This window comes from Pristis pectinata, chromosome 10, assembly GCF_009764475.1.
Source record: "Pristis pectinata isolate sPriPec2 chromosome 10, sPriPec2.1.pri, whole genome shotgun sequence".
NCBI lineage: Eukaryota > Metazoa > Chordata > Chondrichthyes > Rhinopristiformes > Pristidae > Pristis > Pristis pectinata.
The window spans coordinates 36,828,319-36,854,786 of record NC_067414.1 but is presented as its reverse complement, the minus strand read 5'-3'; the positions used below and the strand labels follow the sequence as shown (position 1 = coordinate 36,854,786).

Below are 26,468 nucleotides of genomic sequence, written 5' to 3'. Positions count from 1 at the left end.
CAATCCTAGTCTGGTCTTGGGCTGAATCAATATGAGGTGTTACTTCTCCTGGAGTTTCCTGACAGACACCTGGCCTGGGATCTTGTGGTCAGTGGTGAACACTGTCAGCTTGTTGCTGACTTCCAAATTAATTGAAACTTGACTCAAAGAGCCAGAATTTGCTTCCTAACCATCTAACTGAGATTCAATGGTATTGCCACCCTCGAGTCCCTGACCTCAATACCCAGGGGGGTCACCACTAACCAGAAACTCAACTGGAGCAAACACATAAATACTGTGAATTCAAGAGCAGGTCAGACACTGGCTATCTTAAATCAAGTGACAAACCTCTTGTCGCCCAAAGCCTTTCCACTGTCTGTAAGGCAGAGGCCAGGATTGTGATAAGTACTCTTGGAACCTTGCAGCCTAATGGCACGAATATTAAGTTCTCCCACTTTAGGTAATCCCCACCCCCTTCCCCACAACCCCGTCCCCCCCCACACACACCATGCTTCTTCTCTTCTTCCCTTTCCTAGCCCTTTTTTCTCTCCTTACCTTTTACCCATCCCCTGGTGGATCTGCTCTCCCTTCCTCCCCCTCACCTGCCTATCACTATCTCCTACCTGCATCTACCTATCAGCACCTTGTGCCCACCCCGCCTCCCCTCTTTTGTCCACCTATCACTGCTCTGCTTTTCACTCCTATATATTGGGCTTCCCCTTTTCCTATCCTATCTATCAGTCCTGATGAAGGGCCCTGACCCGAAACGTTGACCGTCTGCTTTTCTCCATGGATGTTGCCTGGCCTGCTGAGTTCCTCCAGCATCGTAGTGTTTTTCAACTAGATTCCAGCATCTGCAGTCCTTTGTTTCTCCAGTACACTCTACTTACCTGGATGGGTGCAGCAGCACTTAGGAAGTTCAACACCAACCTGCTTGATTGGTATTCTCTCCATCACTGTATAGATAGTGGCTACATTGTGCGCCGCCTGCAAAATATGCAGCTCTAACTCTACCATCAAGAAGGACAAGGGTGATGAGTGGATGGGAGCACCATCACCTGCAGGCTTCCCTCTGAGTCGCATACCATCTATCCTGACTTGGAAATATATTATTGGTTCATTATTGCTGAAGCTAAATCCTATAATTCCCTGCCCAACAATATCGTGTGAGTAGTGTCAGCACAAGCACTGCAGCTTCTGGCAAAGGCTCAGCACCACCTTCTCATTGATGATTAGAAAGAATGATAACTGCTACTCCCGTCAGTGATCCTCAGATCCCCAAAAAATGAGTACATTAAAAAAAGTGCATTGCTCCCAAGCAATGAAGGGCAGATTTCCACTCCTCCATGTTAATAGAACTGTATGATATTCTATTCACCTAACCCATTAGTCACATACATTGAAGGTCTCTTATTGCACTGATTGGACCACTAAAGTACAAGGTAAGCATAGGCCCCAAAATCTAACATTCAATTCCCATGCTGAAGCTGCAGCCAACTTATTTATTGCTGATGACTGGATAATGGATGATTAGGACAAAGAAATAAATGCAGATGTGCTGTGGAGTCTGGTCCATATGCATGAGAGATGTATTACCTCTCAGTTTTGGGAGGGTGGGGTGCTGAAGTGATGTGCAGTACAAAAACGCGACATGAAAATGTGCTTTAAGGGGGTAATTAGCAGTAAGTATGGTTAGAACCACAAGGGAAAAATTAGTGCAGATGTGAAGAAGAATGAGGAATGAAGTGCTCACATAAATTTGCTTGTGTTGGTTCACCCAAAACTCAGAATGCATTATCTGAATTTCTCATAAATGTTTCATCATTGCTCTGCATCTGTGTAACCGCAATCATTTTCAGAATCTATTACTGTAAGCAAGAAGAAACCCAGTTTTAAAGTTCCAAATCTCAAAAATGTTAATGATTTCTGTTTTTTGCTCCCCTGATAATTTTTCAGGAGATTGTGCCCTCCACTACATTTGGTACTTAACAATATAAGCCAATAATTTTCCAAGTTCAATTGCAGGTAACGTTGAATTAGTTCCTTTAAGCTAAGGTGACATTGTCCTGTACTAGGCTAAAAAGACAATATCCTAATTTCTAATTGTTGTGCCATTCATGTGGATATCAGTTTAGGAGAGGATTGGGACATGCCATGCAGTCTCGAACTCAATCATCCCTGATCTAATTGAATGATGGAATAGGCTTGAGGGAATGAATGACCTATTCTTGCACCTACTTACCTGTCTTTTAGCTCTGTGTGTGTGTGTGTGTGTGTGTGTGTGTGTGTGGCAATATTGTCTATCGTTCTGAATGGTCTGGGAGTTCTGAGGGATGGAAGGTTGGAAGGTTGATCTCCAAGGCAATGCTATCAGCAATTGGTGAGAGTATTTTGCATTTCTAGATCATGCTAGTGTACTTGATTGTTTTAACAGTGTTTTCCAGCAAAAAAACACACCTTCTTATGCATTTGTTTATAAAATAGAAAAGAAGATAAATATTTAATGAAGGTTGAGTCTGGAAATCCAGAAATACTGGGGATAGAGCTGTCAGATACTTCCACAAGAAATGATTTTAATATGTTTGTTTTTCAATTAATGTAGCTGTTCAGACAAAGGTCTTTAGAAGTTTAATGCTTCATTGGCTACATTAGCATAATTTACACATTATTTTGAAGACTTCTAGTTTCAAACCTCTTTACAACTGAAAAACTGGAGTGATCCAAGATGAACAATGTAAATTTGAAAGCAGATGTTTTAATGGACCAGTGGGGTGGGATGGGAGTTAAATGTTTACTGTTAAAGTATTTTGGCTTGAATAGAAGTGAACAAAGACAAAAAATATTCCATTTGACCATGCGTTTATTAAGAAGCCAAAATTCCTTCTTTTATAAATAAGCTAAAATTGTAGGTTAAGTCACCAGTGAGGAAATCTGTTGAAACTAGATTTTTCTTCAGGATAAGTTTGATCCATGTGTTTAAGAAAAAGGTTGTTGTTCATTTAACATCATTGAATTGCTGTTAAATGTGAACCACTGTTGTTTTTCTGCTGCAATGCTCCCTGTGATCTGGTGACCATGTGCCCTTTTGCTGAGCAACTTTCACCATTAATCATCTACTAATGACCCATGGACACATAGCGCAAAGCTCAGAGCATGTTAATAGACTATTCTTAACACATTTTCAATTAAGTAAACAGTCATTCCATATGGTTAGCATAACAAATGTTGAGGCTCTCACTTTAAGGGTTAAAAGGTGAGAAAGAACGGATGTGTCATCTCACTGCAATAGCAAGGATCTTCATACTGAGAGTTCAAACTGTCAGCTGCCTAATAAATGTTATAGTACCTATTGAAAAGTTTACTGGGCTGAGTTTTGTACATTGCTATTCTTAAAAGTGAATGCTGTCAGTTTCCATACATACACTGTTAATATCCAGCTCTACCTTTCAGAGAGTCATACAGCATGGAAACAGACCCTTTGGCCCAACTGGTCCACGCCGACCAAGATTCCCATTTACCTAGTCCCATTTGTCCAGCCCTCTAAACCTTTCCCTTCCCTGTACCTGTCCAAGCACCTTTTAAATGTTGTTAATGTACCTGCCTCAACCACTTCCACTGGTAGTTCATTCCATACACTGACCACCCTCTGGGTGGAAAAGTTGCCCCTCAGGTTCCTATTAAAGCCCTCCCTCTCACTTTAAACCTATGCCCTTCAGTTCTTGGTACCCCAACTCTGGGAAAAAGACAGAGCGCATTAATCCTATCTATGCCCCTTGTGATTTTATACACTTCTATAAGATCACCCCTCACTGTCCTATGCTCCAATGAAAAAACTCCCAACCTGCACAACCTCTCTACATTACTCAGTCCCTCGAGTCCCGATAAGATCCTCATAAATCTCCTCTGCATTCTTTCCAGTGTAATGACATCTTCCCTATAGCAGGGTGACCAAAATTGAATACAATATTCCAAATACAATCTTGTACAACTGCAACATAACATCCCAACTTCTCTACTCAATGCCCTGACAGATGAATCCCTCTGCTCTACAACATTCCCCAGGGCCCCACCATTCACTGTGAAAGTCCTACCCAAATTTGTCTTCCCAAAATGCAACACCTTGTACTATCCAAATTAAACTCCATTTGCCATTCCTTGGCCCACTTACCCAGCTGATCAAGATCCTTCTGTAAATCCTGATAACCATTTTCACTGTCAATGACACCACCTATTGTAGTGTCATTTGCAAAGTTACTAACCATGCCTTGTACATTCTCATCCAAATCATTCATATAGATGACAAATAGCAATGGGCCCTGCACCAACCCCTGGGGAACACCACTAGTCATGGCTTTCAGTCTTTTCCACCTCTTTTTGTTTCTAATGGCCACCTCTGAACTGTCAGGACTATTCAAATGAGGTAACGCATGAATCAAAATATTGCCTGAGTGAACATTGGGAATACCAAAGCCACATTTTCTGGTCTTCATATACATGATCACTATTGGAACTGTTGGTACAAATTCTTAGTTTTACAGTCTAAGTGCAGGGAGGATGTTTCTTCTGACTAAAGGGTCCAGGCCTAAGGGCCTCAATTTGATAAAGCAGAGTCGAAGGTCCAGGTGGCTTTCTCCTACTTCTATTTTTATGTTCTCATGTGCCCATGCTCAATAAAGAAGTTTACGCAAGAAACAAGAAACTGCAGGTGCTGGAGTCTGGAACAACAAACAATCTGCTGAAGGAACTCAGCAGGTGAAGCAGCATCTGTTGGGAAGAAAGGAAATGTTGATGTTTGATAAGACCCTGCATCAGGACTGAGAGTGGAGGGAAGATAACCAGTATAAAGAGGAGAAGGGAAGTGGTGAAACAGGGGCCAGTAGGCGATTGGTGGACCGATGAGGGGTGAAGGGTGATGGGGCAGATGGAGCCAGGTAGGGGAGGGGGAGGGATGGAGTTGGGAGACAGACGCAGGTGGATGATAGGTGGAGGCAGGCAAAAAAAGGGCAATGGAGCCAGGTGGGAGGAGGGGAGGGTGAAGGTGCAGATAGCTCGGGGAGGTGGGGGGGGGGGGGTGGCGATGATAAGTAGAAACGCAAAGGCTACCAGTGCTGGAATCTGATACGTAAGGAAGTTAATAATAGGGACCATTAGGGGAGAGGTGAAGTTTCCAAAGCCCCCTTTAACTCCTGGTGTTTATTCAGCATAGTACCAAATCATCAGAATGCAATACCAAATGGGTGTGAAAGCAAGGTGGTTAAGTTCCTGGACTAGCAGCCAACAATAAGGACCATTGTTCCAGAGCCTTGAGGGACATTGATCCATGGGGGGAATTTAAAGTTAGGTCCTTAAATAACTTGAGACTTAAAAAAAATCAAAATGCTCAGTAATGGTAATGGTATCGATGAAATAATAAGGTTATTGTAAAGAACTGATTCAATGATGTTCTTCAGGGAAGGAAATCTGCTGTTTTTACCTCATCTAGACTGGTTTATATGTGATTGTAGACCATAAATGTGTTGATTCTCAGTCTGAAGGGATAGGGAATACATGCTGGCATAGTCAGCAATGTTTTTATCCTATTTATGAATAAATTTGAATTAACTTTTTAGATCAACATTTCTCAATACACCACACTTGTCAATGGCCATCAAGAAAAGTCTTGCTGTTCAGTTTGATGGGCTGAGCAGTTTTAAAAGCCCAGATTTTATCTTTTATTAAGACAGCTTCCTGGATAACTGCCCTATTACCATTAAAATCCACAATTCTTCAATGTTTACCTTACCAGACTCACAATTTCTGTCCAAAATAGCCCAAGCCCAGTAGCCACCCTGAACCATACACCATTATCATGCTCTTTTACATTATTATCTTTTTTGTCATATTATCTCTCCTGTTTTTCACTCTTTTGTACTTTCTACTCCTTCTCCCCACTTTCTCTGCCTCTGTATATTCTTGAACATGTTGCATGTCTAACCTTTTCTGATTCTTATACAAGATCATCGACCTAAAACTGTATCTTCATTTTTATCCCCTCATGTATAATGTTGAGGTATTCTTCATGTATTCTGCTTTTATTTCAGATTTCCCCAAAATGCAGTGTTTTTTCTTTTTACTGTAGCTTTCTATTCTTGAAAAGTAATTCATTTTTTTGTGCTCCAAATCCCTTTATGGCCTTAGACACCCTGTTTCTTCAATGTCCTCTACCCTTATAACCCACCATCTCATCTTAAACCTCATCCTTTCATCAACATATCCAACCACTTATGTATCATACAAACTCTGTACTATGTGCTTAACGGTAGATTCTACCATCACTTTATTCACTGCAGGCCCCCCCCCCCAAATCCTGCCACCATTTTTCAATTGATAATCTTTCTCTTCCCAATTTTTCAACCAAAATTGTAGTTAATTCTGTTTTCTTCTCACTTTTGCTTGATGCATATTCCTGAATCTTGTTTATTTTCTCCACCTTGGAACATCTTTGCAACAAAAATATCCGGACTTGTCTTTCCTAAACAATGATAAAAGGTCTTCAGTGACATCAATTGCCCATATTTTTTCAACCTATGGTGCTTACCTATTTAAATGACCACATTTCCACCAACTGGGGAAATAAGACTTATCTGCATAATGGTTATAGTGATTCAATTAAATGAAAAAAAAAGATTAAGAGAAAGGTAGACTTTAGTTCACTAGGTATTTATAGTACTGTTAAAAATGATCTTTACAGAAATATATGAAAGATGCATGATGTGCTTCTTTAGAGATTTTGAACTTTGAAGGCCATATGATGAACATGAGTTGTCACTTCAGCAAACATACTATTGTGTTCCACAGACATGGTACTCAGTGTGCCGGTGAGGTTGCAATGGAGGCCAACAATTCCTTTTGTGGTGTGGGCATCGCTTACAATGCAAGGATTGGGGGTAAGTTTTTAAACACAATGTGCAGCAAGGTTAAAGTGTTGGTGAATCAACCTTTGGTCTATCTCACACATTCAAATTTTAAAACACAAGCTAATAAAACATAGTATACAAAATATTATAATGCATAATTTTTATACAGAACAGACGCAGATATCTATGGCAGAATGCCGACTTTTCAACTTTCAGGAAATTACTTAATAATTTACAAACTAGTGAAAATCTGAGAATGATTAAAAGGTGATATTCCTACATGGTATTATAGGACAGAATTTACATACAGTTGCATATATTATCTTTCTTTTGCAAACTTGTTTTGGTCAACTATCTCTTATTTTCAGTCTATCTGCAGGTTTCAATGAAAGTGACAACTCCAGCTCTTTCCATGTCTTTCGGCTTGTTGGAAATGATCTTGCTTGTTTCCATTCCTAATTATCAAGTCACGTTGAGAGATCACCTGCAGTACCTCCACTTTCTACTCCTGCACCACTTCCTGTCAGTTCCCCCAAGAATCGATCATTAGCATTCCCTTATTTCCATTCCACCTGCTACTCCATTTGACGGCAATGTGTCAGAATCTGCAAATTGGCTTTATCTCATCATCAACTTGCTAGCCCACTCATTGTCACAGATTTGTCATGTTACTTCTCCCACATTCAATACTGGATGAGCTGAAAATTCCTATGACTAAATCTGAGGAAGAATAGGAGTAGAGATTCATCCTTGATCTCATGCACTAAACACACAATAGATAACATAGAACAGTACAGCATAGGAACAGGCCCTTCAGCCCACAATGTTGTGCTGAACCAATTACATTACTAATAAAATGCTCAACTAAACTAATCCCTTCTGCCTACACCATGCCCATATCCTACCACTTCCCTCACATTCATGTGCCTATCCAAGAGCTTCTTGAACGCCCCTGTCTTATTTGCATCCACCACCACCCCAAGCAGCACATTCCAGGCACCCACCACTCTAAGTGTAAAAAAACTTGCCCTGCACATCTCCTTTGAACTTTCCCCCACTCACCTTACATGCATACCCTTTGGTATTAGACATTTCAACCCTGGGGAAAAGATACCAGCTGTCTACTCTCTCTATCCCATGCACCTTAATCTTCTGGGTGAGCCTCCCATGAGGGACCTTGTCAAACACCTTACTAAAATCCATGTGGACAACATCCATAGCTCTACCTTCATCAATCACCCTTGTTGTCACCTCGTCAAAAAACTCATTCAAGTTAGTAAGGCACGACTTGCCCTGCTCAAAGTCATGCTGACTGTCCCTAATTAGGCCATGGTTTTCCACATGCTCATAAATCCTATCCCTAAGAATCGTCTCCAGTAACTTCCCTACCACTGATGTGAGACTCGCTGATCTATAGTTACCAGGATTATCCCTGTTTCCCTTCTTGAATAATGGAACAACATTAGCTACTTGCCAGTCCTCCGGAAATTTGCCCATGGCTAGAGAGGACATGAAGATATTGTTCAAGGCCCCAGCAATCTCATCTCTCGCCTCTCTCAAGAACCTGGGGTATATCCCATCAGGCCCTCGGGACTTATCCACCTTAATGCTCTTTAAGAGACCTGACACTACCTCCTCCCTTATCTTAAAATGCCCTAGTATATTAACATGCTCCACACTGATCTCCCTGTCCTCCATGTCCTTCTCCTTGGTAAATACTGATGCACAGTACTCATTAAGGACCTAACCCACATTCTCCACTTCCTTTATCCTTGATTAGTCCTACCCTCTCCCTAGTTATCCTCTTGCTCTTGACATATGTATGGAATGCCTTGGGACTCTCTTTAATCTTACTTGCCAAGGACTTTTCATGGACCCTCCTGGCTTTCCTAATTCCCTTCTGGATTTCCTTTCAGGCTTCTTTATAAATGCTCTGTTTGATCCTAGCTCTACATACTTTTCCTTTGTCTTCTTGACTAAATTCACTACCTCGCTTGACATCCAAGGTTCTCTTACCCTGTCAACCTTGTCCTTCCTTCTTGCTGTACTCTGTGCAGTTGGTCTTTAAACACCCTCCACATGTCAGATGTGGACTTGCCCAAAAACAACTGTTCGCAATTAATTCTCCCCAGTTCCTGCCTAATGTTCTCGTAGTTTGCCCTGTTCCAATTTAATACTCTCCTGCAAGGTCCATACTGATCCTTATCTATAGCTATCTTAAAACTTAAGGAGTTGTGGTCACTGTTCCTTAACTGTTCTCCCACTGAAAGGTCGATCACCTGGCCAGGCTCGTTACCCACCACCAGGTCCAGTACGTCTCCTCCTCTCGTTGGACTATCTACATACTGATTTAAGAAACCCTCCTGGTTGCACTTAACAAATTCTGTCCCATCTAAATCTCTTATCCTAAGGAAGTCCCAGTTTATATGAGGGAAGTTGAAGTCCCCCACAACAATAACCCTATTAATTTTACACCTTTCCCTAATCTCCCTTCATATCTGTTCCCCATTGTCCCTGCAGCTATTGGGGGGGGGGGGGGGTGGTGTCTGTTGTATAATCTGATCAGAATGATTGCACCTTTCTTATTTTTATGTCCCCTCTGAGTGCAGCTATGATATTGTCCCTGATTAGTAGTGCAACTCCACACCCCCCCACCCTTTTACCTCCCTCTCTATCTTTACTAAAACATCAAAACCCTGGAACATTAAGCACCCATTCCTGTCCCTCTCTCAACCAAGTGTCTATTATGGCCACAACATCATAGTTCCATGTACTGATCCATGCTGTAAGTTCATCACCCTCACCCATAATACTCCTAGCATTCAAATACACACACTTCAAACTGTCTGTCCCATTGTGTTTATTACTTTGCTCCTGCCTGTTCTTTACTGGCCCGGACATCTACCTTCCTCCCAATCCCTCCACTTACTAACCCGGTGCTCTGGTTCCCATCCCCCTGCCAAACTAGTTTAAACCCTCCTGTATAGCAGCAGCAAACCTCCCGGTCAGGATATTGGTTCCCCTCTAGTTGAGGTGCAACCTGTCCTTCTTGTACAGGTCACCCCTGCCCCAGAAGAGGTTCCAATGATCCAAGAACCTGAAACCCTGCCTCCTGCACCAGTTCCTCAGCCACTCATTCATCTGTTCCATCGTCCTATTCCTGCCCTGACTAGCATGTGGCACGGGAGTAATCCAGAGATTAGTACCTCACTCTTCAGCCTCTTTCCTCACTCCCTATACTCACCGCAGGATCTCTTCCCCCTTTCTACGTATGTCATTGGTGCCAACGTGCACCACGACCTCTGGCTGCTCACCCTCTCCCTTGAGAATATTCTGCAGCCGCTCTGAGACATCCTCGACCCTAGCATCTGGTAGACAACACACCATCCGGGTGTCTCTTTCGCAGCCACAGAATCTCTTGTCTGCCCCCCCTAATTATCGAGGCTCCTATCACTATTGCTCTGCCTGACTTTACCCTTCCCTGCTGAGCCACAGAGCCAGCCACAGTGCCACTGACATGGCTGCTGCTGCTGTTCCCTGATAGGTCATCCCACCCCAGCAATGTCCAAAGGGGTATACTTGTTGCTGAGGGGTATGCCCACAGGCGAACCCTGCACTGACTGTTTACTCCCCTTACTTCTCCTGGTGGTCACCCCATCTATCTGAAGCCTGTACCCTGGGTGTGACCACCTCAGTGAAAATCTCATCTATGAGGTTTTCAGCTTCCCAGATGGTCCTTAGTACATCCAACTCCAGCTCCATTTCCTTGACCTGGTCAGTCAGGAGCTGCAGCTGGGTGCACTTCCTGCAGATGTAGTCATCAGGGAGACTGTGAGGTTCCATGACATCCAACATCTTACAGGAGGAGCATTCCACTGCCCTAACTGCAATCCTGCCTACACTAAATCAAGGACTAAGGGTTTACGGGCAACAAAATAAAGACCTTCCCTGTTCTTACCTGTGCCTTCTTACTGAGACCTTTTTTTAAAGAGTTGCTCACACTCCCCTCACCTAGGCCACTTATTCAGCCTCTTCTCGCCAAAGCTTCAGTCCACTGAATGGCCACTTTGCTTAACAATGGCCACTTTGCTTAACCCTAGCTTTTTTATTGCCTGCTGCCGATTAGCTAATTAGCCAATTATTACTAACAATATGCAATGTGCCTCTTTGAGGGTCCCGCTTACTGAAAATGAACACCAAGTACAGAGACTCACCTAACACCAAGTACAGAGACTCACCTAACACCAAGCACAGAGACTCACCTCAATACACTACTGGTTGCTGACTTCTAATTACCAAATTCCACTCTGTTGTGGAATTTCACAAATAGAATACATGTAAGCTACTTTGTTTAGTGTTTTGGTGCATATGACCGAGGGCAAGATTCGGCACTGTATTAAGGTGTACATCATCAATTGACCACTGATCTCTATTCCCATACTGGTAACTAATTGAAACAGTTCAACATCTGGTGCTGTGTTTGATGACCTGAAGTGGTACTGCTTGTATGCTAATTAATTTGCTCCAATCTTGGTCACCTAGTCTGTTAGTCTTGCTAACCAATACTATTTCCCTATACTGTTTCATTGAAAGATCTTTGATCTGAAATGTTAGCTCTGTTTTTCTCTCTCCACGCACACTCGTTAAGTTGCTGAGTATTTCCAGCGTTTTCTGCTTTTATTTTAATTTTTCAGCATCTACAGCATTTGGTTTTGTCTACTGTATCCTTCTCCAGCAACGCCTCAGTTTTAGAATTCTTCCACCTTGACCCTCACCTCTGAAATTCCCTCTCAAAATTGCTCCGCCTCCTTGACTCCCTCTCCTCATTTAAGATGGTGTTAAGATGTTTCTTTAGCTGAGATTTTCATCAACAGCCCTGCTATCACTTTCTGTCAGTGTTAATATTTGTTACTTTTTCCATTGATAATGCTTCCTTCAAGACATTTTATTTTATTAAAGGTACTATGTAAATGTGGGTATTGTCCATTGACACCATCTTGTGCTCTAACGTTGTTGTAGATTCCCTCTTAGTTGCTCATTACCTCCATACTTTCTTTGGAAAGACTGACAAATAACCAAATACTATTTTCAACCTGTAGAAAGACCAGTACAATTTTTTGTCCAATGCTTAAATTTTTGCAGAATTTATTGGTAATTGGATGTCCTGAACATGCATCAAGCTCTCTCCTTGAACCAGGGCTATTGTGCAGTAAGTGTATTCTGAATCAGGAAAGGATAACAGCATCTACCCCCTGTGCTACTTGCGCTAGTAACATAAGGATAAAAGAGAATTTTTTTAAGGCAGCAATTTTAAAGGTACCAATTTTTAAATGCTTGTTTCTATAGCAACTCTGGTATCTTTGAGTTTTGCATTATGACATTTAAAGAAAGGTGTAAGAGGCATTTATGAATCTGCAAAGGAAGTTGTTATTAAAATGAACCATAGCTGGATGGAGGTTTTGGTCTGTAGTCCCCGCACAGGTGAATCACCTCATCAGGGGAAGAATCCCAGCTAAAGATGAGTGCTTTCTTAAAAGAAGAGAATTAAAAATAACGCACAGGACATGCTGGGCTGCTTTCATGCATCTCTTTAGTGGCAGAGGTGAAGGAGACTTTTGGGAGAAGAAGGATAAATGACCTCATTGAGATGCTGAAAATGTAATTAGCTCACAAAGAAACATTTGTGTGCTTTTGGCATCCTTACTGCAGGGCTCATGACACAGTTTGTACAATCGTATTAAGATGTGATGTGCTTTCAACACCTACTGGGTGTCCAATAAATATCATTTAAGTTTGAAATTTAGTAAAGCAACTAACTCTGCACAACATCTTACTGGATTCACATTGAACAGGATTTCTATTTGCACTTATTGTCAAAATGGTTTGTTTATTTCCAATCTTAAACTTGCATTCTTGGAGTAAAATTATAATGTGATTATTGTTTCTGTATTCAATGGCAAAATTTGTGAAATCAATTCATTTGGTTTGAACTGTGATCTGTGTATTAGGCTTTATATACTGTATATTAAATTGCAAACAGCTAATGGTGTATGAGTGTGTGCCACAGTGCAAGACACACATTGGGATAATATCAGTGTACTAAATGCTCAAGGGCAGTAAGTAACTAATCGCAACAGATGGAATTGGCCATTTTCCCAATCACTCACAAACATTCCTTCTTCCTGCCACATGATCTGTATGAACGGTCAATGTATTAGCATAAAGTATGCATTCATTATCATATAAATGATGAGCCCAACCACTTGGAGCGGTCTACGTGTTAATTGCATGGTCACTAAGTACACTTATCAAACGGTAATGGCACAATCCATCTGAGTAACTCAGCAATGTAAAACTGTATGCTGTCTTGTTAGCAAAAACCTGGAAGCTTTTATTTCAGTGTTATATTAATATAGATCTGATCATGCCAGTTAACAAGCTTAAGTTTGAGCAATGATCATTTCAAAACAGAAAGATGACCTAAACTTGGGAAGTAATCAAGGAAAACATCAAGAGGTTCTTCATCCTCAAAGATGTTCAGAAACTAAGAGAGAGTCAAAGGGAATTCTCTCGACCCCAGAAAAGGACGGTTCCCCAAGCAGACTGTCAAAGCCAATTGGCAGAATGCCTCATCGCCAGAACCAGAACTCATCTGAGATAAACAGCCACTCTTTGGTGGAAAATCATCAGCTTAATAAAAGGTTCATTTTGATCTGTCCACAACTTACTGGTCTTCAAATGAAAGGAAATGTCCACAAGCAACTGCTGCCAACTGCTGCATTCCAAAGGACAGTAGCACTTGCTGAGAGATACACTGGAGTCTGGTTCAGCCATTGCAAAGGCTCTGTAGGGAAAGACCAGAGCATATGGTCCTGTCACCACTAGACACTGAAGGGTTAAGCATTGTTTAACAGCTTCTCAAATGTTTCTTTGATGCAATGTTTGGGGATGAATGTATTAAATTAGTTGGTACGGTGAATGAAAGCACTGCCATGTCCTGAGCGTATCATTGTATATTTTATGAATAAAGTTTATTTTTGGAAAATATACTCTGGGGTATCCACATCCCACAGGGCACTGGCAGTCAATTCACTTTTCTTGGACATTGGCTGAAAGGTTTAATTTCAAATAGGGTCCACAAGTCTTTGTGGTTTTAAATCTATTGTGATTATAAGGTGTGAAATTAAAGAGTATGTTTAACATGGCAGGTATTCGCTTGTTGAATGGTTTTGTTACTGATGCTATGGAAGCTACAGCTTTCACCTACAACAATGATTACATTGACATCTACAACTGCTGCTGGGGGCCAACAGATAATGGCAAGACTCTAGGTGGACCAAAAAAACTAGGCCGTAAGGCCTTGAAGTTTGGAGCGAGAAAGGTAATTTGATTATTCCATGCCAACAGAAAATTAAATTTAGTCTCTCATAATTCTGTGTGTTTTCCACCTGTTATATGAAAGCATTTGCATTGATTTCAAATGACACATGTACCAATTAAACTACCATTGATTACTATCACTATCACTATCAATTACCACTACCACTATCAATTAAACTAAAAATAAAAGTAAGATACAGTCATTGTTGGGTATCTGAAATAGAAACTGTAAATGAAGAAAATGCCTAGCGGGTCAGGCAGCATATTGTATTTTTAGTCCTTATTAATGATGATCATCCAATTATCCAAAAACTGGTTCCATCTCAATATTTCTGAGTATTTCCCAAATTTTCTTTAAGTTTTAGCCTCAAATTTTGGCCTGGATTTTACAGTCAGTGACAAAAAAGATTAACATGGACTTCCAGTTTTCCAGTATTAAATGGTGTCAGGTGTCAGTTCAAAGAGATTCTTGTTGTCCGTTAGCCTTGATGTTATCAGACTGTTTAAGGAGCAAGTCACATCAAAGAATACTCATAGAAATCAAACCAGGAAATAAAAAGTATAGCTTTTACAGAGTACAGATTTAAAAAAATTAAAACCTTCACATAATATTAACGTGGAAGCTTATAAAGAAATAATTAACAAAATAAAATGTATTAATTTTGTTAACTTAGAAATCAGTGTGCTTTGAAATACTTAGCTGACAGACTTACAATCCACATGTAGAATTAGTGTCTTAAGGCCAGAAAGGTTCTAACAATAATTATGGCTCAGTATGCCATTAAAAATGTTCCTGTGTCCCATGTAATGAAGTATAACACTTTTGAGATGTTTCAGAGCAAGGGTAATTTGTAAATGTGTGAAGTTGTGATGTAATAATGCTAGAGACCAAAATCTTGTCATCCTTAAAAGCCCAAAATCCAGGCCAATACCTTTGTTTTGATCCTCCAACCTAACAAAATTTGACATTTATTTTAATTGAATTTCAAGATGTTTCAAGATTTGTTTTTGAAAAAGGGTGAAACTTTTTTATTTTGGATATTAAGAAAATGAAATTAAGTGCTGGTGCTACCATTGTTACAGATCGTGAAGTGCATCAACCTAATCTGTATTTTTTTGTTGGTGAACTGTGTAACATGGAACTTTGATAAGCAATCTATCTGATTACACCTAAGAGACTTTTCATCTCTGTCCTATCTGACTTGGTTATATTTAAATATGACTCACTGTAGAAGGGATGGTTTTCCAACCCAATCTTGTCTCCCAGTGATATCATAGGCTGTATTTGCAAAGCAACAAAATTACTTAAGATTTTTTTTTATTTGTTCCTGGAAGCAAATGGGTAATACTGCCATTTGTGCAATATCATTTAAAGCATAATCTTGGCCAGATGTCAAGTGCAATTTAAAGAGTTCACCAAAAGACACTTCATAAACTTATTCAAAAGTCTGTTGCTACCTGAGCCATCAATTAATATTTACTGAATAGAATATTTACTCCAGCTCAGCACTCATCACTTGAACAGAGAATGGGATTCACAAGCAGGCAAGAAAAACAAAGTGTTGCCAGAAGTGAGTCTTTTGAAAGCCAGGGGATGTCATGTTAGTGCAGCATTTTAAGGCATAGGTTTAAGGTGAGGGGGAAAATTTAACAGGAACCTGAGGGAAAATTTTTGACACAGAGGGTGGTATGTATATGGAATGAGCTGCCAGAAGAAGTGGTCAAGACAGGTACAATAACAACATTTAAAAGACATTTTGACAGGTACATGGATAAGAAAGGTTTAGAAGGATATGGGTTAAATGCAAGCAAATGGGACTAATTTACATGGGCATCTTGGTTGGCATGGACGAGTTGGGCCAAAGGGCCTCTTTCCATGCTGTATGATTCTATGACTCTCTAAAACACATCTTGGAAGCTGCAAAGGCCATTTGTACTATAAACCAAATCAGTCTAATTTCAGTATTTGCCAATAATGTACTGGAACATTGATAATTTCAGCTCTGATACTGCATATTTGCTTGAGAGTTTGTTTACAGCTTGTATTTTAAATCCATAATCCAAATGAGGCAATTGCAAAATATTTTTCCACAGTCATTTTATGTGAACAGAAAATTAGTCATGATTCTTATATTACTTTTTTTTATTGATACCAGGGGCGTAAAGGCAAGGGCAACATTTTTGTCTGGGCAGCTGGCAATGGTGGCTTCTTCAATGATCACTGTGGGGCTGATGGATTCGTCAACAGCATCTATACAATTCCTATTGGAGCAATTACACATGAAGGCCTTCCAGCCAACTATGGAGAACCTTGCCCAGGTCTCATGGCTGTAACATTGACGGGTGCTGCCAGACAAATTCTGAATGACCTTCCGCTGGTATGTTCCAATTTAATTAAGTTGGTTTGGTTATGATATCCAAAGTAATCATGTTTGAAGAAGAAATGAATTTAACCTAAGCACAGTTTCACCCACAATTTTACAGCATCTTGGTGAAATATTGATGGCCTAAAACTAGAATGCACCCTCTGTCAGTGTTATATTGTATACACTGCAGCTCACAATCACTGTCTAGTCATTGCAGGTGGTATTAATAAAAAGAGAACATTGTAATGAAGTTTTGTTTTGGTGGCCTGATGATCAATTCAATACTGTTACCAAACTGAAGTGTGAACTCTGTAGATAGCTGAAAAGCCAATTGAATGATTGGAGAGATAGAGTACTGAACATTGAGACTGGGCAGTTCAACCATAATGGTTTCTTTCACTCCATGTTGTTCTTGTATTCCTTTGTCTTGTTTTATTTTAAACTTGTGGCCCTTTAAATTTTGTTCAGATTTGTTTTCACTTGCCCACCCACATCATATCAGTACATCTCTGAGAATTAAACTTTTTGTGGCACCTTTGACCAGGTGTGAGTCTAACCAAGGGCATTACGAGGTCCTGTATCATTTTTCTGGTAATCAATCATTCCCAAGACTTGCTTGCTATATGATACCAGATTGAAAGAGGGATATTTTATTTTGGGGCCTCACTAAGCTGCATTTTTTTAAGTCAGAATGGTCTGACCAAGCTTCAGTGCAAGTTCAGGATAATTTCCCCATTAGGTTAACGGTAACTTGCCTATTTTTCATTTCTATCTTTCCACAATAAAGCAGTTTGTGTTCACCTGGAGTAAACCAAATATGAGTACACTACTGCCTACCTCATTAGCCGGAAGGAAATTTATTGCCTCATTTTTCAATGGGGTTGTCTTTCTCCCACTACTTGCGGTGTAAAACTCTTCAAATCACAAGACCAGAAGTTCAAAATTCATTTGCAGTGAAATCGTCAACCTCATCGGTCTGAAAAATAACAGTTCTTATTTACTCAGGGAGAAATCAGCTGCTTACCCTGAAAGCATGTCATTTAAAGGATCAACATTCAAACTTCATTCTTTGTTATTGTTGAGATCTTTGACCTCCCACAATTTCAAACATAACCTCTCATATTGCCTTAACTGATTTTCCCAAGGAGATCAGAGTCACACTAAGTCCCCAAGCCTCAGGATCAGGATTGAGACTATGCTCTGCCGCATCTTACAATTCTCTGCTCTCTACTGCTTTAGCTGGGGTTTCCAAACTTCATGCTCAAGGAGAGGAGATTTCATCTAGTTTTCCTTCAGCTCACAGGAGCAGGCAGAGTGTTCACTGACATTTACCTGCATGACAAACTTTTCCAAAGTGCAGACATTCAGAGATTTCATTCAAAAATTTCCAAAGACCTCTCTGACAACTCTTTGTGAAGAATGTCTCTGTGGTGCCCTTTTAAAAAGAACATGTTTCTTGTTGGGACTATTGTTCATCCATGAACAATAGCCTATCCATATCATTCCAGTTTCTTGGGAATATTCAGTATCACCATTATTGGAGTGTCTATTAATTTAGTAGCATCACTTACCAGTAGCTGGAAGAGCGTTGAGGCAATTGTAGCATGCCTCTCTGAGTCAATTTCCAACCACCTCCTGGCTGCACAGCACTGCCCTCTGACAATAAAGGTTCATGGCAAGATTCTGGAGAACACAGGCCATGATCTATATCTTAGAAGCTACCTCTTGGCAAAGAGAAATACTGATCATGAAATTTGCTTTCAATGAATGCACCAAAATTAATTAAGGAAAAGGGGGTTTGAAGATCAAGATTTCAGACTGCTGATAAATTTAATGGTCTACTGCAGCAACAGTGATCTTTGTCTTCCTGTAAAGCTTCTAGGACCTGGACTATCTACAATAAATACTCAGAGGCACTTGAAGGATACCACCAATGGTGTCTCTGCAAATTCCAAAATTTATAAAAAGGAAAAGTAATCCAACATTAGTGTTCTCTCCCGGGCCAATATCTTCAGTATTGTTTCCCTAATTGCACTCAATTGTCATAGAGGTCTACTCCTGACTTCTGTCCCTTGCCCTTCATTCTGTTTGCATTGCTGGTAGACAGTGGCATGAACATTTGGGAATTTTGAATCCCAACCATTCTAACAGACATCAATGACAAACATTTATTGTATTTTCTGTTCAGCCCTCATTTTGAACTACTCTGTTTATATAATTAGTGCTGATAGTTTCGTCAGAGAAATTCTTGATCCCAGGATTTAATCAGCTTAATTGTCTCATCTACCTGAAATTAACTTTGGTCATTAAACCAGCATTCATCATTTAAAAAAGGAAATAATCACTCAACTCTCTCCTAATGACATTCCCAATGTAATTTTCTTAGTGATGTGTTGATTCACATATTTTTAAATAAATATCTTTGTAAAATAATCAGTATCTGTCTGGAAATGTCCCTACTAAATTCCAACAATGTCACTTCACGTGCTCTTCCTCTTTTCATCCTCATCAACAAAGAAATCATTAGGAAAGAAATAAACACAGTTTAGAGCATAAATTTCATTCATAACCAGAAATCTGATTTTTTTTCCACTTCAGATACATTCTCACCAAAAGCACCTAAAATTGGCCACCTTTCACTTTTATCCATTTTTTAAAAATCCATTTTAAGTGCAGCTTCTTTATTCCATTCAATCTATTCTTCATCTTGGAACCAGCATGTTATTAAAAGCCATGTTTAGCATTGTTTAACTATTCTTCCTTGACTAACTGCATTTCTGTCCATCTCTTCCCACCTTGCTGGTGTTTGTAATGAGCCGAAGCTCAATTGCAATTAAAAAGGAATTTGAAAGTTATGTCCTTGGAGTGCTTTTTTTTTACAATTTGTTGATGGTGGTACATTAGTGGTTATTTTTGGGAGCAATCCTATATCTAGAAAAGTTTCTTTCAGCAACCAGAGGTGTGGGGTTTTCATCTCCCCCACCCCCCACCACCTTTTTTGAATAGTGGCTTTCCAACATTTCCACATCCTTCCTATATTGAGGCAACCAGAACTGGAAACAGTACTCTAAGTGTGGTCTGACCAGAGTTTTACAGAGCTGTGTCATTATCTTACAGCTCTTAAACTTGATCCTCCAGTCTAAATTCTCCAGTCTCATCCTCTAAAGGACCAACACTTTAGCTATTCTTTTTATATACCTGAAGAAACTCTTACAGTCTGTTTTTATATTATTTGCTAATTTATCCTCATACTAGATTTTCTCCTTTATCGTTTGTTTTTAATAACCTGGAAAGCTAACAAGGATGTAGACCAAGAGGGTAGGCTTCATTGCTAGGATGAAGATGTGAACAAGCTAAGTTAAATGGACTTCACTTATCTGAGTCACTGTTGTAGAGTCATCTGTGGGAGAGAAACATGGATTCTTCTCCTCTGTGTTGATAAAACCAAGCACAGATCGAGTGAACATTTACAAAGCTCCTGTACTGAGTGCACAAGGGGCAACTCTGGGCTCCCTGCTGTGTGCCACTTTGATTGTCCATCCCACACCCAATCTGACTTACCTGTCCTTGGCACATCTACTGTCCACGCAACTTTGCGGCCTTCTGAGCTCAATGTCAAATTTAACATCCTTCGCTGACTATATTAGAACTGGCCATTTCTGCTGTAAGTTATCTACCTGAGATATTGGTTTAGTTCATCTCTCTCCATTCAGGCAGTCTATGTTAGTCATGCTCTACAGTCTTGCATTTCACAAATTACTTGCCTTTGTTTGTATTCCCAGTCTCTAACTGCTCTTATTTCATAGCTTTTAGTTTATTTTCTCTCTCCCCCTCTAACTTCCCCCATTAACCCATCTAATGGATAACCTCACAACTTATCCCTATGACACCCCTATCCTCACCCCTTAAGAGAGATTCCCTTTGACTCATCTATCCCTCACCTACATTTCCTGCAACTTAAAAGTAACTTGCTTTCTCTCTTTCCCAGTTTTGATGAAGCATTTTTGATATGAAAAGGTAACAATTTCTCTTTCCAAATGTGCTACCTGACCTGCTGAATGTTTCCAGCATCTTTTATTTTTATTTTGTTTAATTTTATTTTATTTCAGATTTCCATCATGCAGTCTTTGATTTCCATTTATGTATTCTTCTGCAATGCATCAATTGAACAATACTTCAGATTTTACAGTTTAGGTTCTTTGCTTTCTTTGGGGAAGGCAACACCTTTCCACAGTGTCCATCCATCTACATCCCACCCCTCTAATGTCCTGTCAAGCATCCAAAGGAAGTTCCTATTCCCATATCTGTTTTCTCCATTCTTTGCATTAAATGCTCTGACTCCACCATCCTACCTGCAGCAGCTGTTTCTATTAAGGGCTTCTGCCATGGAAGGTAAATAAGTGCTTCTTCTTCATCAAATTAATTTTATGAGGTTGCTGTGTGCAATCGTGCTAATACCTTAGATTTACATTACTTAAGTGCATGGCTCTTTGCACATTTAAGAAACTTGTATGAGCCCTCTATTAGTTCACATTTTAGTTTGTGTTTCAACATATATTTCTATTGCTGGCAGTAATGCATTCTATCTCATTTGACTACTCAAAAGTGCAGGCCTTTGATTTCCTAGCTGCCTGTGGGAAAATAGTAATGTCATTTGGGTAACTTTCAGCTCATCAATGATGTGTTTTGCTTGTCCCCACCAAAATTCCCTGGGCTAGTATGTAACCTTTGAGTGAAATGAGTGTGGAGTGTTTGGCAAAGGTGGGTACTATGTTACCCTAGTTCCAAGCCAAGCGTCCAGTGATTTCTTGGCAGCCAGTTCACATTCTTGCCTTAAAGCCATCGGGGTGGGGGGTGGGGGGGGAGAAGATTACATGTCTTCCTGATGCAGTCATTGGAGCAATAAAAATACAGAAGAAAAGGGGCTAGTGTCACATGGGAGAAAATTAGTGAAAGGAATACGCATTCTCAAGTGCTGCCTTTCTCATTCTTAGACAACAGTCCATACTGGAAAAACTGCAATGACCTGTTGATGGCAGAAAAAGGAAGAGAAAAGCTACTTTATCCTTTCCACTTTGACATCATAGAATTCTGCTTTTACCACTCTTGATCCTTGAGTCCAGTTTTAAATGTATTGTGGTTCAAAGACCCTCAAATACTTCCATATTGAACGTTTATTTTAAAACTGCTTTACAACTCCATCCTCTCATACTAAAGGGATTTCTGTTATTGGTCTTCCCTAATACATTGGATGTTAGCCAATACCTGCAAGGCACACTTCAGATAATATTGTTAATCTTGATCCAAGCAAACAACAGCACAGAGTGTCTCAGATTGTAGGCCATCAAGAGGCTCCAGGGAAGTCTAGCGGAGTGCTATCTGTGTCTTTTCCTACTCCCTTCCTCTTTGTCTGCAGATCACTCAGAGCCAACAGGGCAGATGATGATAAAATGGTTCCCTCTGCTTCAGCCCACAGCTACTCTCTTTCATTCCTGGGGCCAATTGATCTTTCTTTCTCTCTTATCACGTCAAAGATTTGCTGGAGGAAAGAAAGGCAGTGGAAATAAAGAATTAGCTCAGGCAGGTTCACAAAGAACAAGGGAGCTGGAGCACGTAAAGGTGGAAAGAATTCTGCTGTTTCCCAATAAGGTTTGAGGAAATAGTGTGCTTGCTGATGAACCAGATCTCAAAAGGTACAGCAAAGTGAAGGACATTTGATGAGTTATATTTCATATCAGCAGCAGTTACAATGGAGGCTGAAATGACTATGGTCGACTGAGATATAATGGACTAATACTCAAAGGCGGGTTGTTAATCCAATGCAAATAATCTTAAGAAACGTTGCTAGCAACATAGATGTTTGTTTGCTCTTAGTTGAGATCCTTATGGTGTTGGATTCCAGGTGACCTTTCCTCCTCTGCAACTGTAATTTTGTGTTCTCTCACTCCGAAAGTGCCATTCCAACAGAAGAAAATGAAAAATATGCAGACAAAGCTGAGATATTGGTCAGGTTAACCAGTGATGTCTCATAAGTTTATGGATGTTGTTGCAGGATCAACTGATCTTGGCAATTATGTGGTTGTAAGTTACATGGAGAATGTATTGGCAATAATAAATTATAAGCATGGCAGAATCATATTCCATCACTTTAAATATCTTTATTGGTGGTAGTTGGTTAGGGATTGTGATGGGGGGTGTTTGGGACAGGGTGAGTAGTTGTGATCTCCTTGGTAGTCATGACAGGGATTGGCAGTCTGGAAGGAATGTTGTATGTTGGGGGGAAAGGGTGGACCAGATTCCAAGCTGGTTAGTGGGAGAAGGCATTAGATGAGTTTGAACATTTGGAAGAGATAGAGGTCACTAGCAGGGGAAGGGTTGAGGAAGCCTTAGAGGGAGCAAAGAAAAATATTTCAAGGAGACCTACCTCAGTCAGATCTTGTCGCAGGTCTGGGACTTGCTTAGCGAGGTTCCTTTTAAGTTACACTGAAGTAGGCTTTATGAATTCTGCTAAAGCCTAATACTGCAGGATTGGTTTGAGGACCAATTCAAGGCACTCATACATGAAAATCATGGAAATGGTGACCAAATGTGCTATCACATCACTGGATTCCATGGTCTTTGTTGGGGCTCCTCTGTTCAGCTGAGGACCAGAAGGAAAACCATTAAGCAACAAACCATTGATGAATTCAGTGAGTCAAGCAGCATCCGTGGGTGGAAAGGAATTGTCGATCTTTCTGTTTGAAACCCTGCATCAGGAAAATCATTGTTCATAATCAAATGGTAAATCCCTGATTTTCATTAACACTTCATTTTTCATAGAAATTGGATCATGTAGCACACATGTCCACAGTAGTACACAATCCAATTTCAGGGCATGAATATTTTACCATGCTTCTTGTGGATCAGCAAGGTATAGGACAGGCAATGAGAAACAGAAACAGGTATCCTTGATGTAGATGTTTTAAGTATTACATTGTGACTCTTTCTTTTGGATGATATATTAAACTATGGCTTTGTCTTGTCTCTGGTCGAAGTAAAAGATCACAACACATAATTTTGAAAAAGAGCAGGAGAGTTACTCTAGTGTTTTGAGCAATAGAACCATAGAACCATACAGCACAAAACAGGCCCTTTGCCCCACCATGTTGTGCCGTCCATCAAACCACCCTCACACTACCTAACCCCCTTCCTCCCACATATCCCCCCATCCCACACTCCTCCATATGCCTATCCAACAAGCTCTTGAACCTGTCCAATGTATCTGCCTCCACCACCACCCCAGGCAGTGCATTCCATGCACCAACCACTCTCTGGGTGAAAAACCTCCCCCTGACATCTCCCCTGAACCTCCCACCCGTAACCTTAAAGCCATGCCCTCTCATCTTGAGCATTGGTGCCCTGGGAAGGAGGCGCTGACTGTCTACTCTATCTATTCCTCTCAATATTTTATATACCTCTATCATGTCTCCTCTCATCCTCCTCCTTTCCAGTGAATAAAGCCCTAGCACCTTAAGCCTCTCCTCATATTCAATACTCTCCAATCCAGGCAGCATCCTGGTAAATCTCCTCTGCACCCTCTCCAACGCCTCCACATCCTTCCTATAATGAGGCAACCAGAACTGAACACAGTACTCTAAGTGTGGCCTAACTAGAGTTTTGTAAAGCTGCATCATCACCTCGCGGCTCTTAAACTCAATCCCGCGATTTATGAAAGCCAACGTCCCATTGGCCTTCTTAACTGCTCTTTCCACCTGTGAGGCAACTTTCAATGAACTGTGAATATGAACCCCCAGATCCCTCTGCTCCTCTACACTGCCAAGTACCTTGCCATTTACCCAGTACTCTGCCCTGGAGTTTGTCCTTCCAAAGTGTACCACCTCACACTTCTCCGGATTGAACTCCATCTGCCACTTGTCAGCCCAGCTCTGCATCCTATCAATATCCCTCTGTAAGGTCCGACAGCCCTCCACACTATCCACAACACCGCCGATCTTAGTGTCGTCCGCAAACTTACTAACCCAGCCCTCCACCCCCTCATCTAAGTCATCTATAAATATCACAAAAAGTAGAGGTCCCAGAACCGATCCCTGCGGGACACCACTAGTCACTGCCCTCCAATCCGAGGGCACTCCTTCCACCACAACCCTCTGCCTTCTACATGCAAGCCAATTCCTAATCCACACAGCCAAGCTTCCTTGGATCCCTTGGCCTCTGGCCTTCTGAAGAAAATATTTCTTCCTCAACCAGATTATCTGGATATCATTGCATTGCTCTTTGCGGGAGCTTGCTTTGTGCAAATTGGCTGACACACTTCCTATTTTACAATAGTGTCAAGAATTTGAAAATACCTATTGCCTGTAAAACACTCTAGGGTGTGTTAAGGTCATGAGGGTGCAATATATATGCATGTCTTTCTTTTTATTAGTTTCCTTCTTTGCACATCAGCTAGTTTTTTTTATTGATTTACAATGTTGCATTAGGCTTCAGAATCCAAAATATCCCCATTGGTTGTGTGGATGTACCCATTTCTTTCCATGCTTTTATAATAATCCTATGTATCTTGACCTCATTCACAACCTCTGCCCTAGGAGGTCAACGAAATGACATGAGAACAGCATTTCTATTCCCTGTTATGCCCATGGTTGAGCTTTTCCTAGGAACAATTGCTAAATTCAAACATTTTTTTCAATTCTCTATTTAGCATTAATGCAAATTGGATTAAAACTAACTTGAAAATTCTTAACAGTCAACAAAGTACAAGAACTTTATCAGATCTCATGATTTCAACCAGCCTATCTCCTGCAAGATAGAATTTTGACCTTGGTCGCTTACATCAATGGTATTGGCGTTGGTATTGGTTTATTATTGTCACTTGTGCCGTGGTACAGTGAAAAACTTGTCTTGCATGCCGATCGTACAGGTCAATTCATTACACAGTGCAGTTACATTGGGTTAGTACAGAGTGCATTGATGTAGTACAGATAAAAACAATAACAGTACAGAGGAAAGTGTCACAGCTACAGACAAAGTGCAGTGCAATAAAGTGCAAGGTCACAACAAGGTAGGTCGTGAGGTCATAGTCTACCTCGTTGTATAAGGGAACTGTTCAATAGTCTTATCACAGTGGGGTAGAAGCTGTCCTTAAGTCTGGTGGTGCGTGCCCTCAGGCTCCTGTATCTTCTACCTGATGGAAAAGGAGAGAAGAGAGAATGACTCGGGTGGGTGGGGTCTTTGATTATGCTGGCTGCTTCACTAAGACAGCGAGAGGTAAAGACAGAGTCCAAGCTGGTGACTGTAATGCGCTGGGCTGTGTCCACGACTCTCTGCAATTTCTTGCGGTCCTGGTCAGAGCAGTTGCCGTACCAAGCCATGATGCATCTAGATAGGATGTTTCCAGATAGGATGCTTTCTATGGTATAGGATACTTTCTATGGTAGCATAATATGTATAATATTGTAGCAGTCATTTATTCTATTCTGCTCCATTGGCATCAGGGGAGGTTTGCTCCAACAACTCTACGAGCAGTAGCCCTCTGCTAGGTCCTGAGATAGAGCAAGCTCAAGGGAAGAGCAGCCTGTATGTATTTCTCTAAGGAGAATAAGCACTCCTGATTCTTTCAACTGAGATAACTGACCTCGTTTCATCAAATGAATCATGATGAAACAGCTTTGCCTCTTTGCTGCCAATCTCAAATTGGGATCCTACAATTGTCATTAGATCCCAGCCTGAATAACATTGAGCTCACCACTTGGAGTCATTGAGTCATGGAAACAAGACCTTTCTGATGCCACCCATCCACACTAATCCCATTTTTCCCTCTTGCACCTCTATCAATTGCTTCTGATTC

At 40.7% G+C, this 26,468-nt stretch overlaps 1 protein-coding gene across 1 annotated transcript in view; it reads left to right on the top strand.

Annotated features, from left to right (window-relative positions):
* The first annotated feature begins 6,775 nt into the window (after window positions 1-6,775).
* LOC127575191 (PC3-like endoprotease variant B) overlaps window positions 6,776-26,468 on the top strand; it is a 452,025-nt gene continuing 432,332 nt past the window's right edge. The window contains exons 1-3 of the mRNA XM_052024893.1: window positions 6,776-6,905; window positions 14,084-14,256; window positions 16,412-16,633. Of these exons, the coding sequence (XP_051880853.1) occupies window positions 6,776-6,905; window positions 14,084-14,256; window positions 16,412-16,633 (525 nt within the window). The remainder of the gene's footprint in view (window positions 6,906-14,083; window positions 14,257-16,411; window positions 16,634-26,468) is intronic.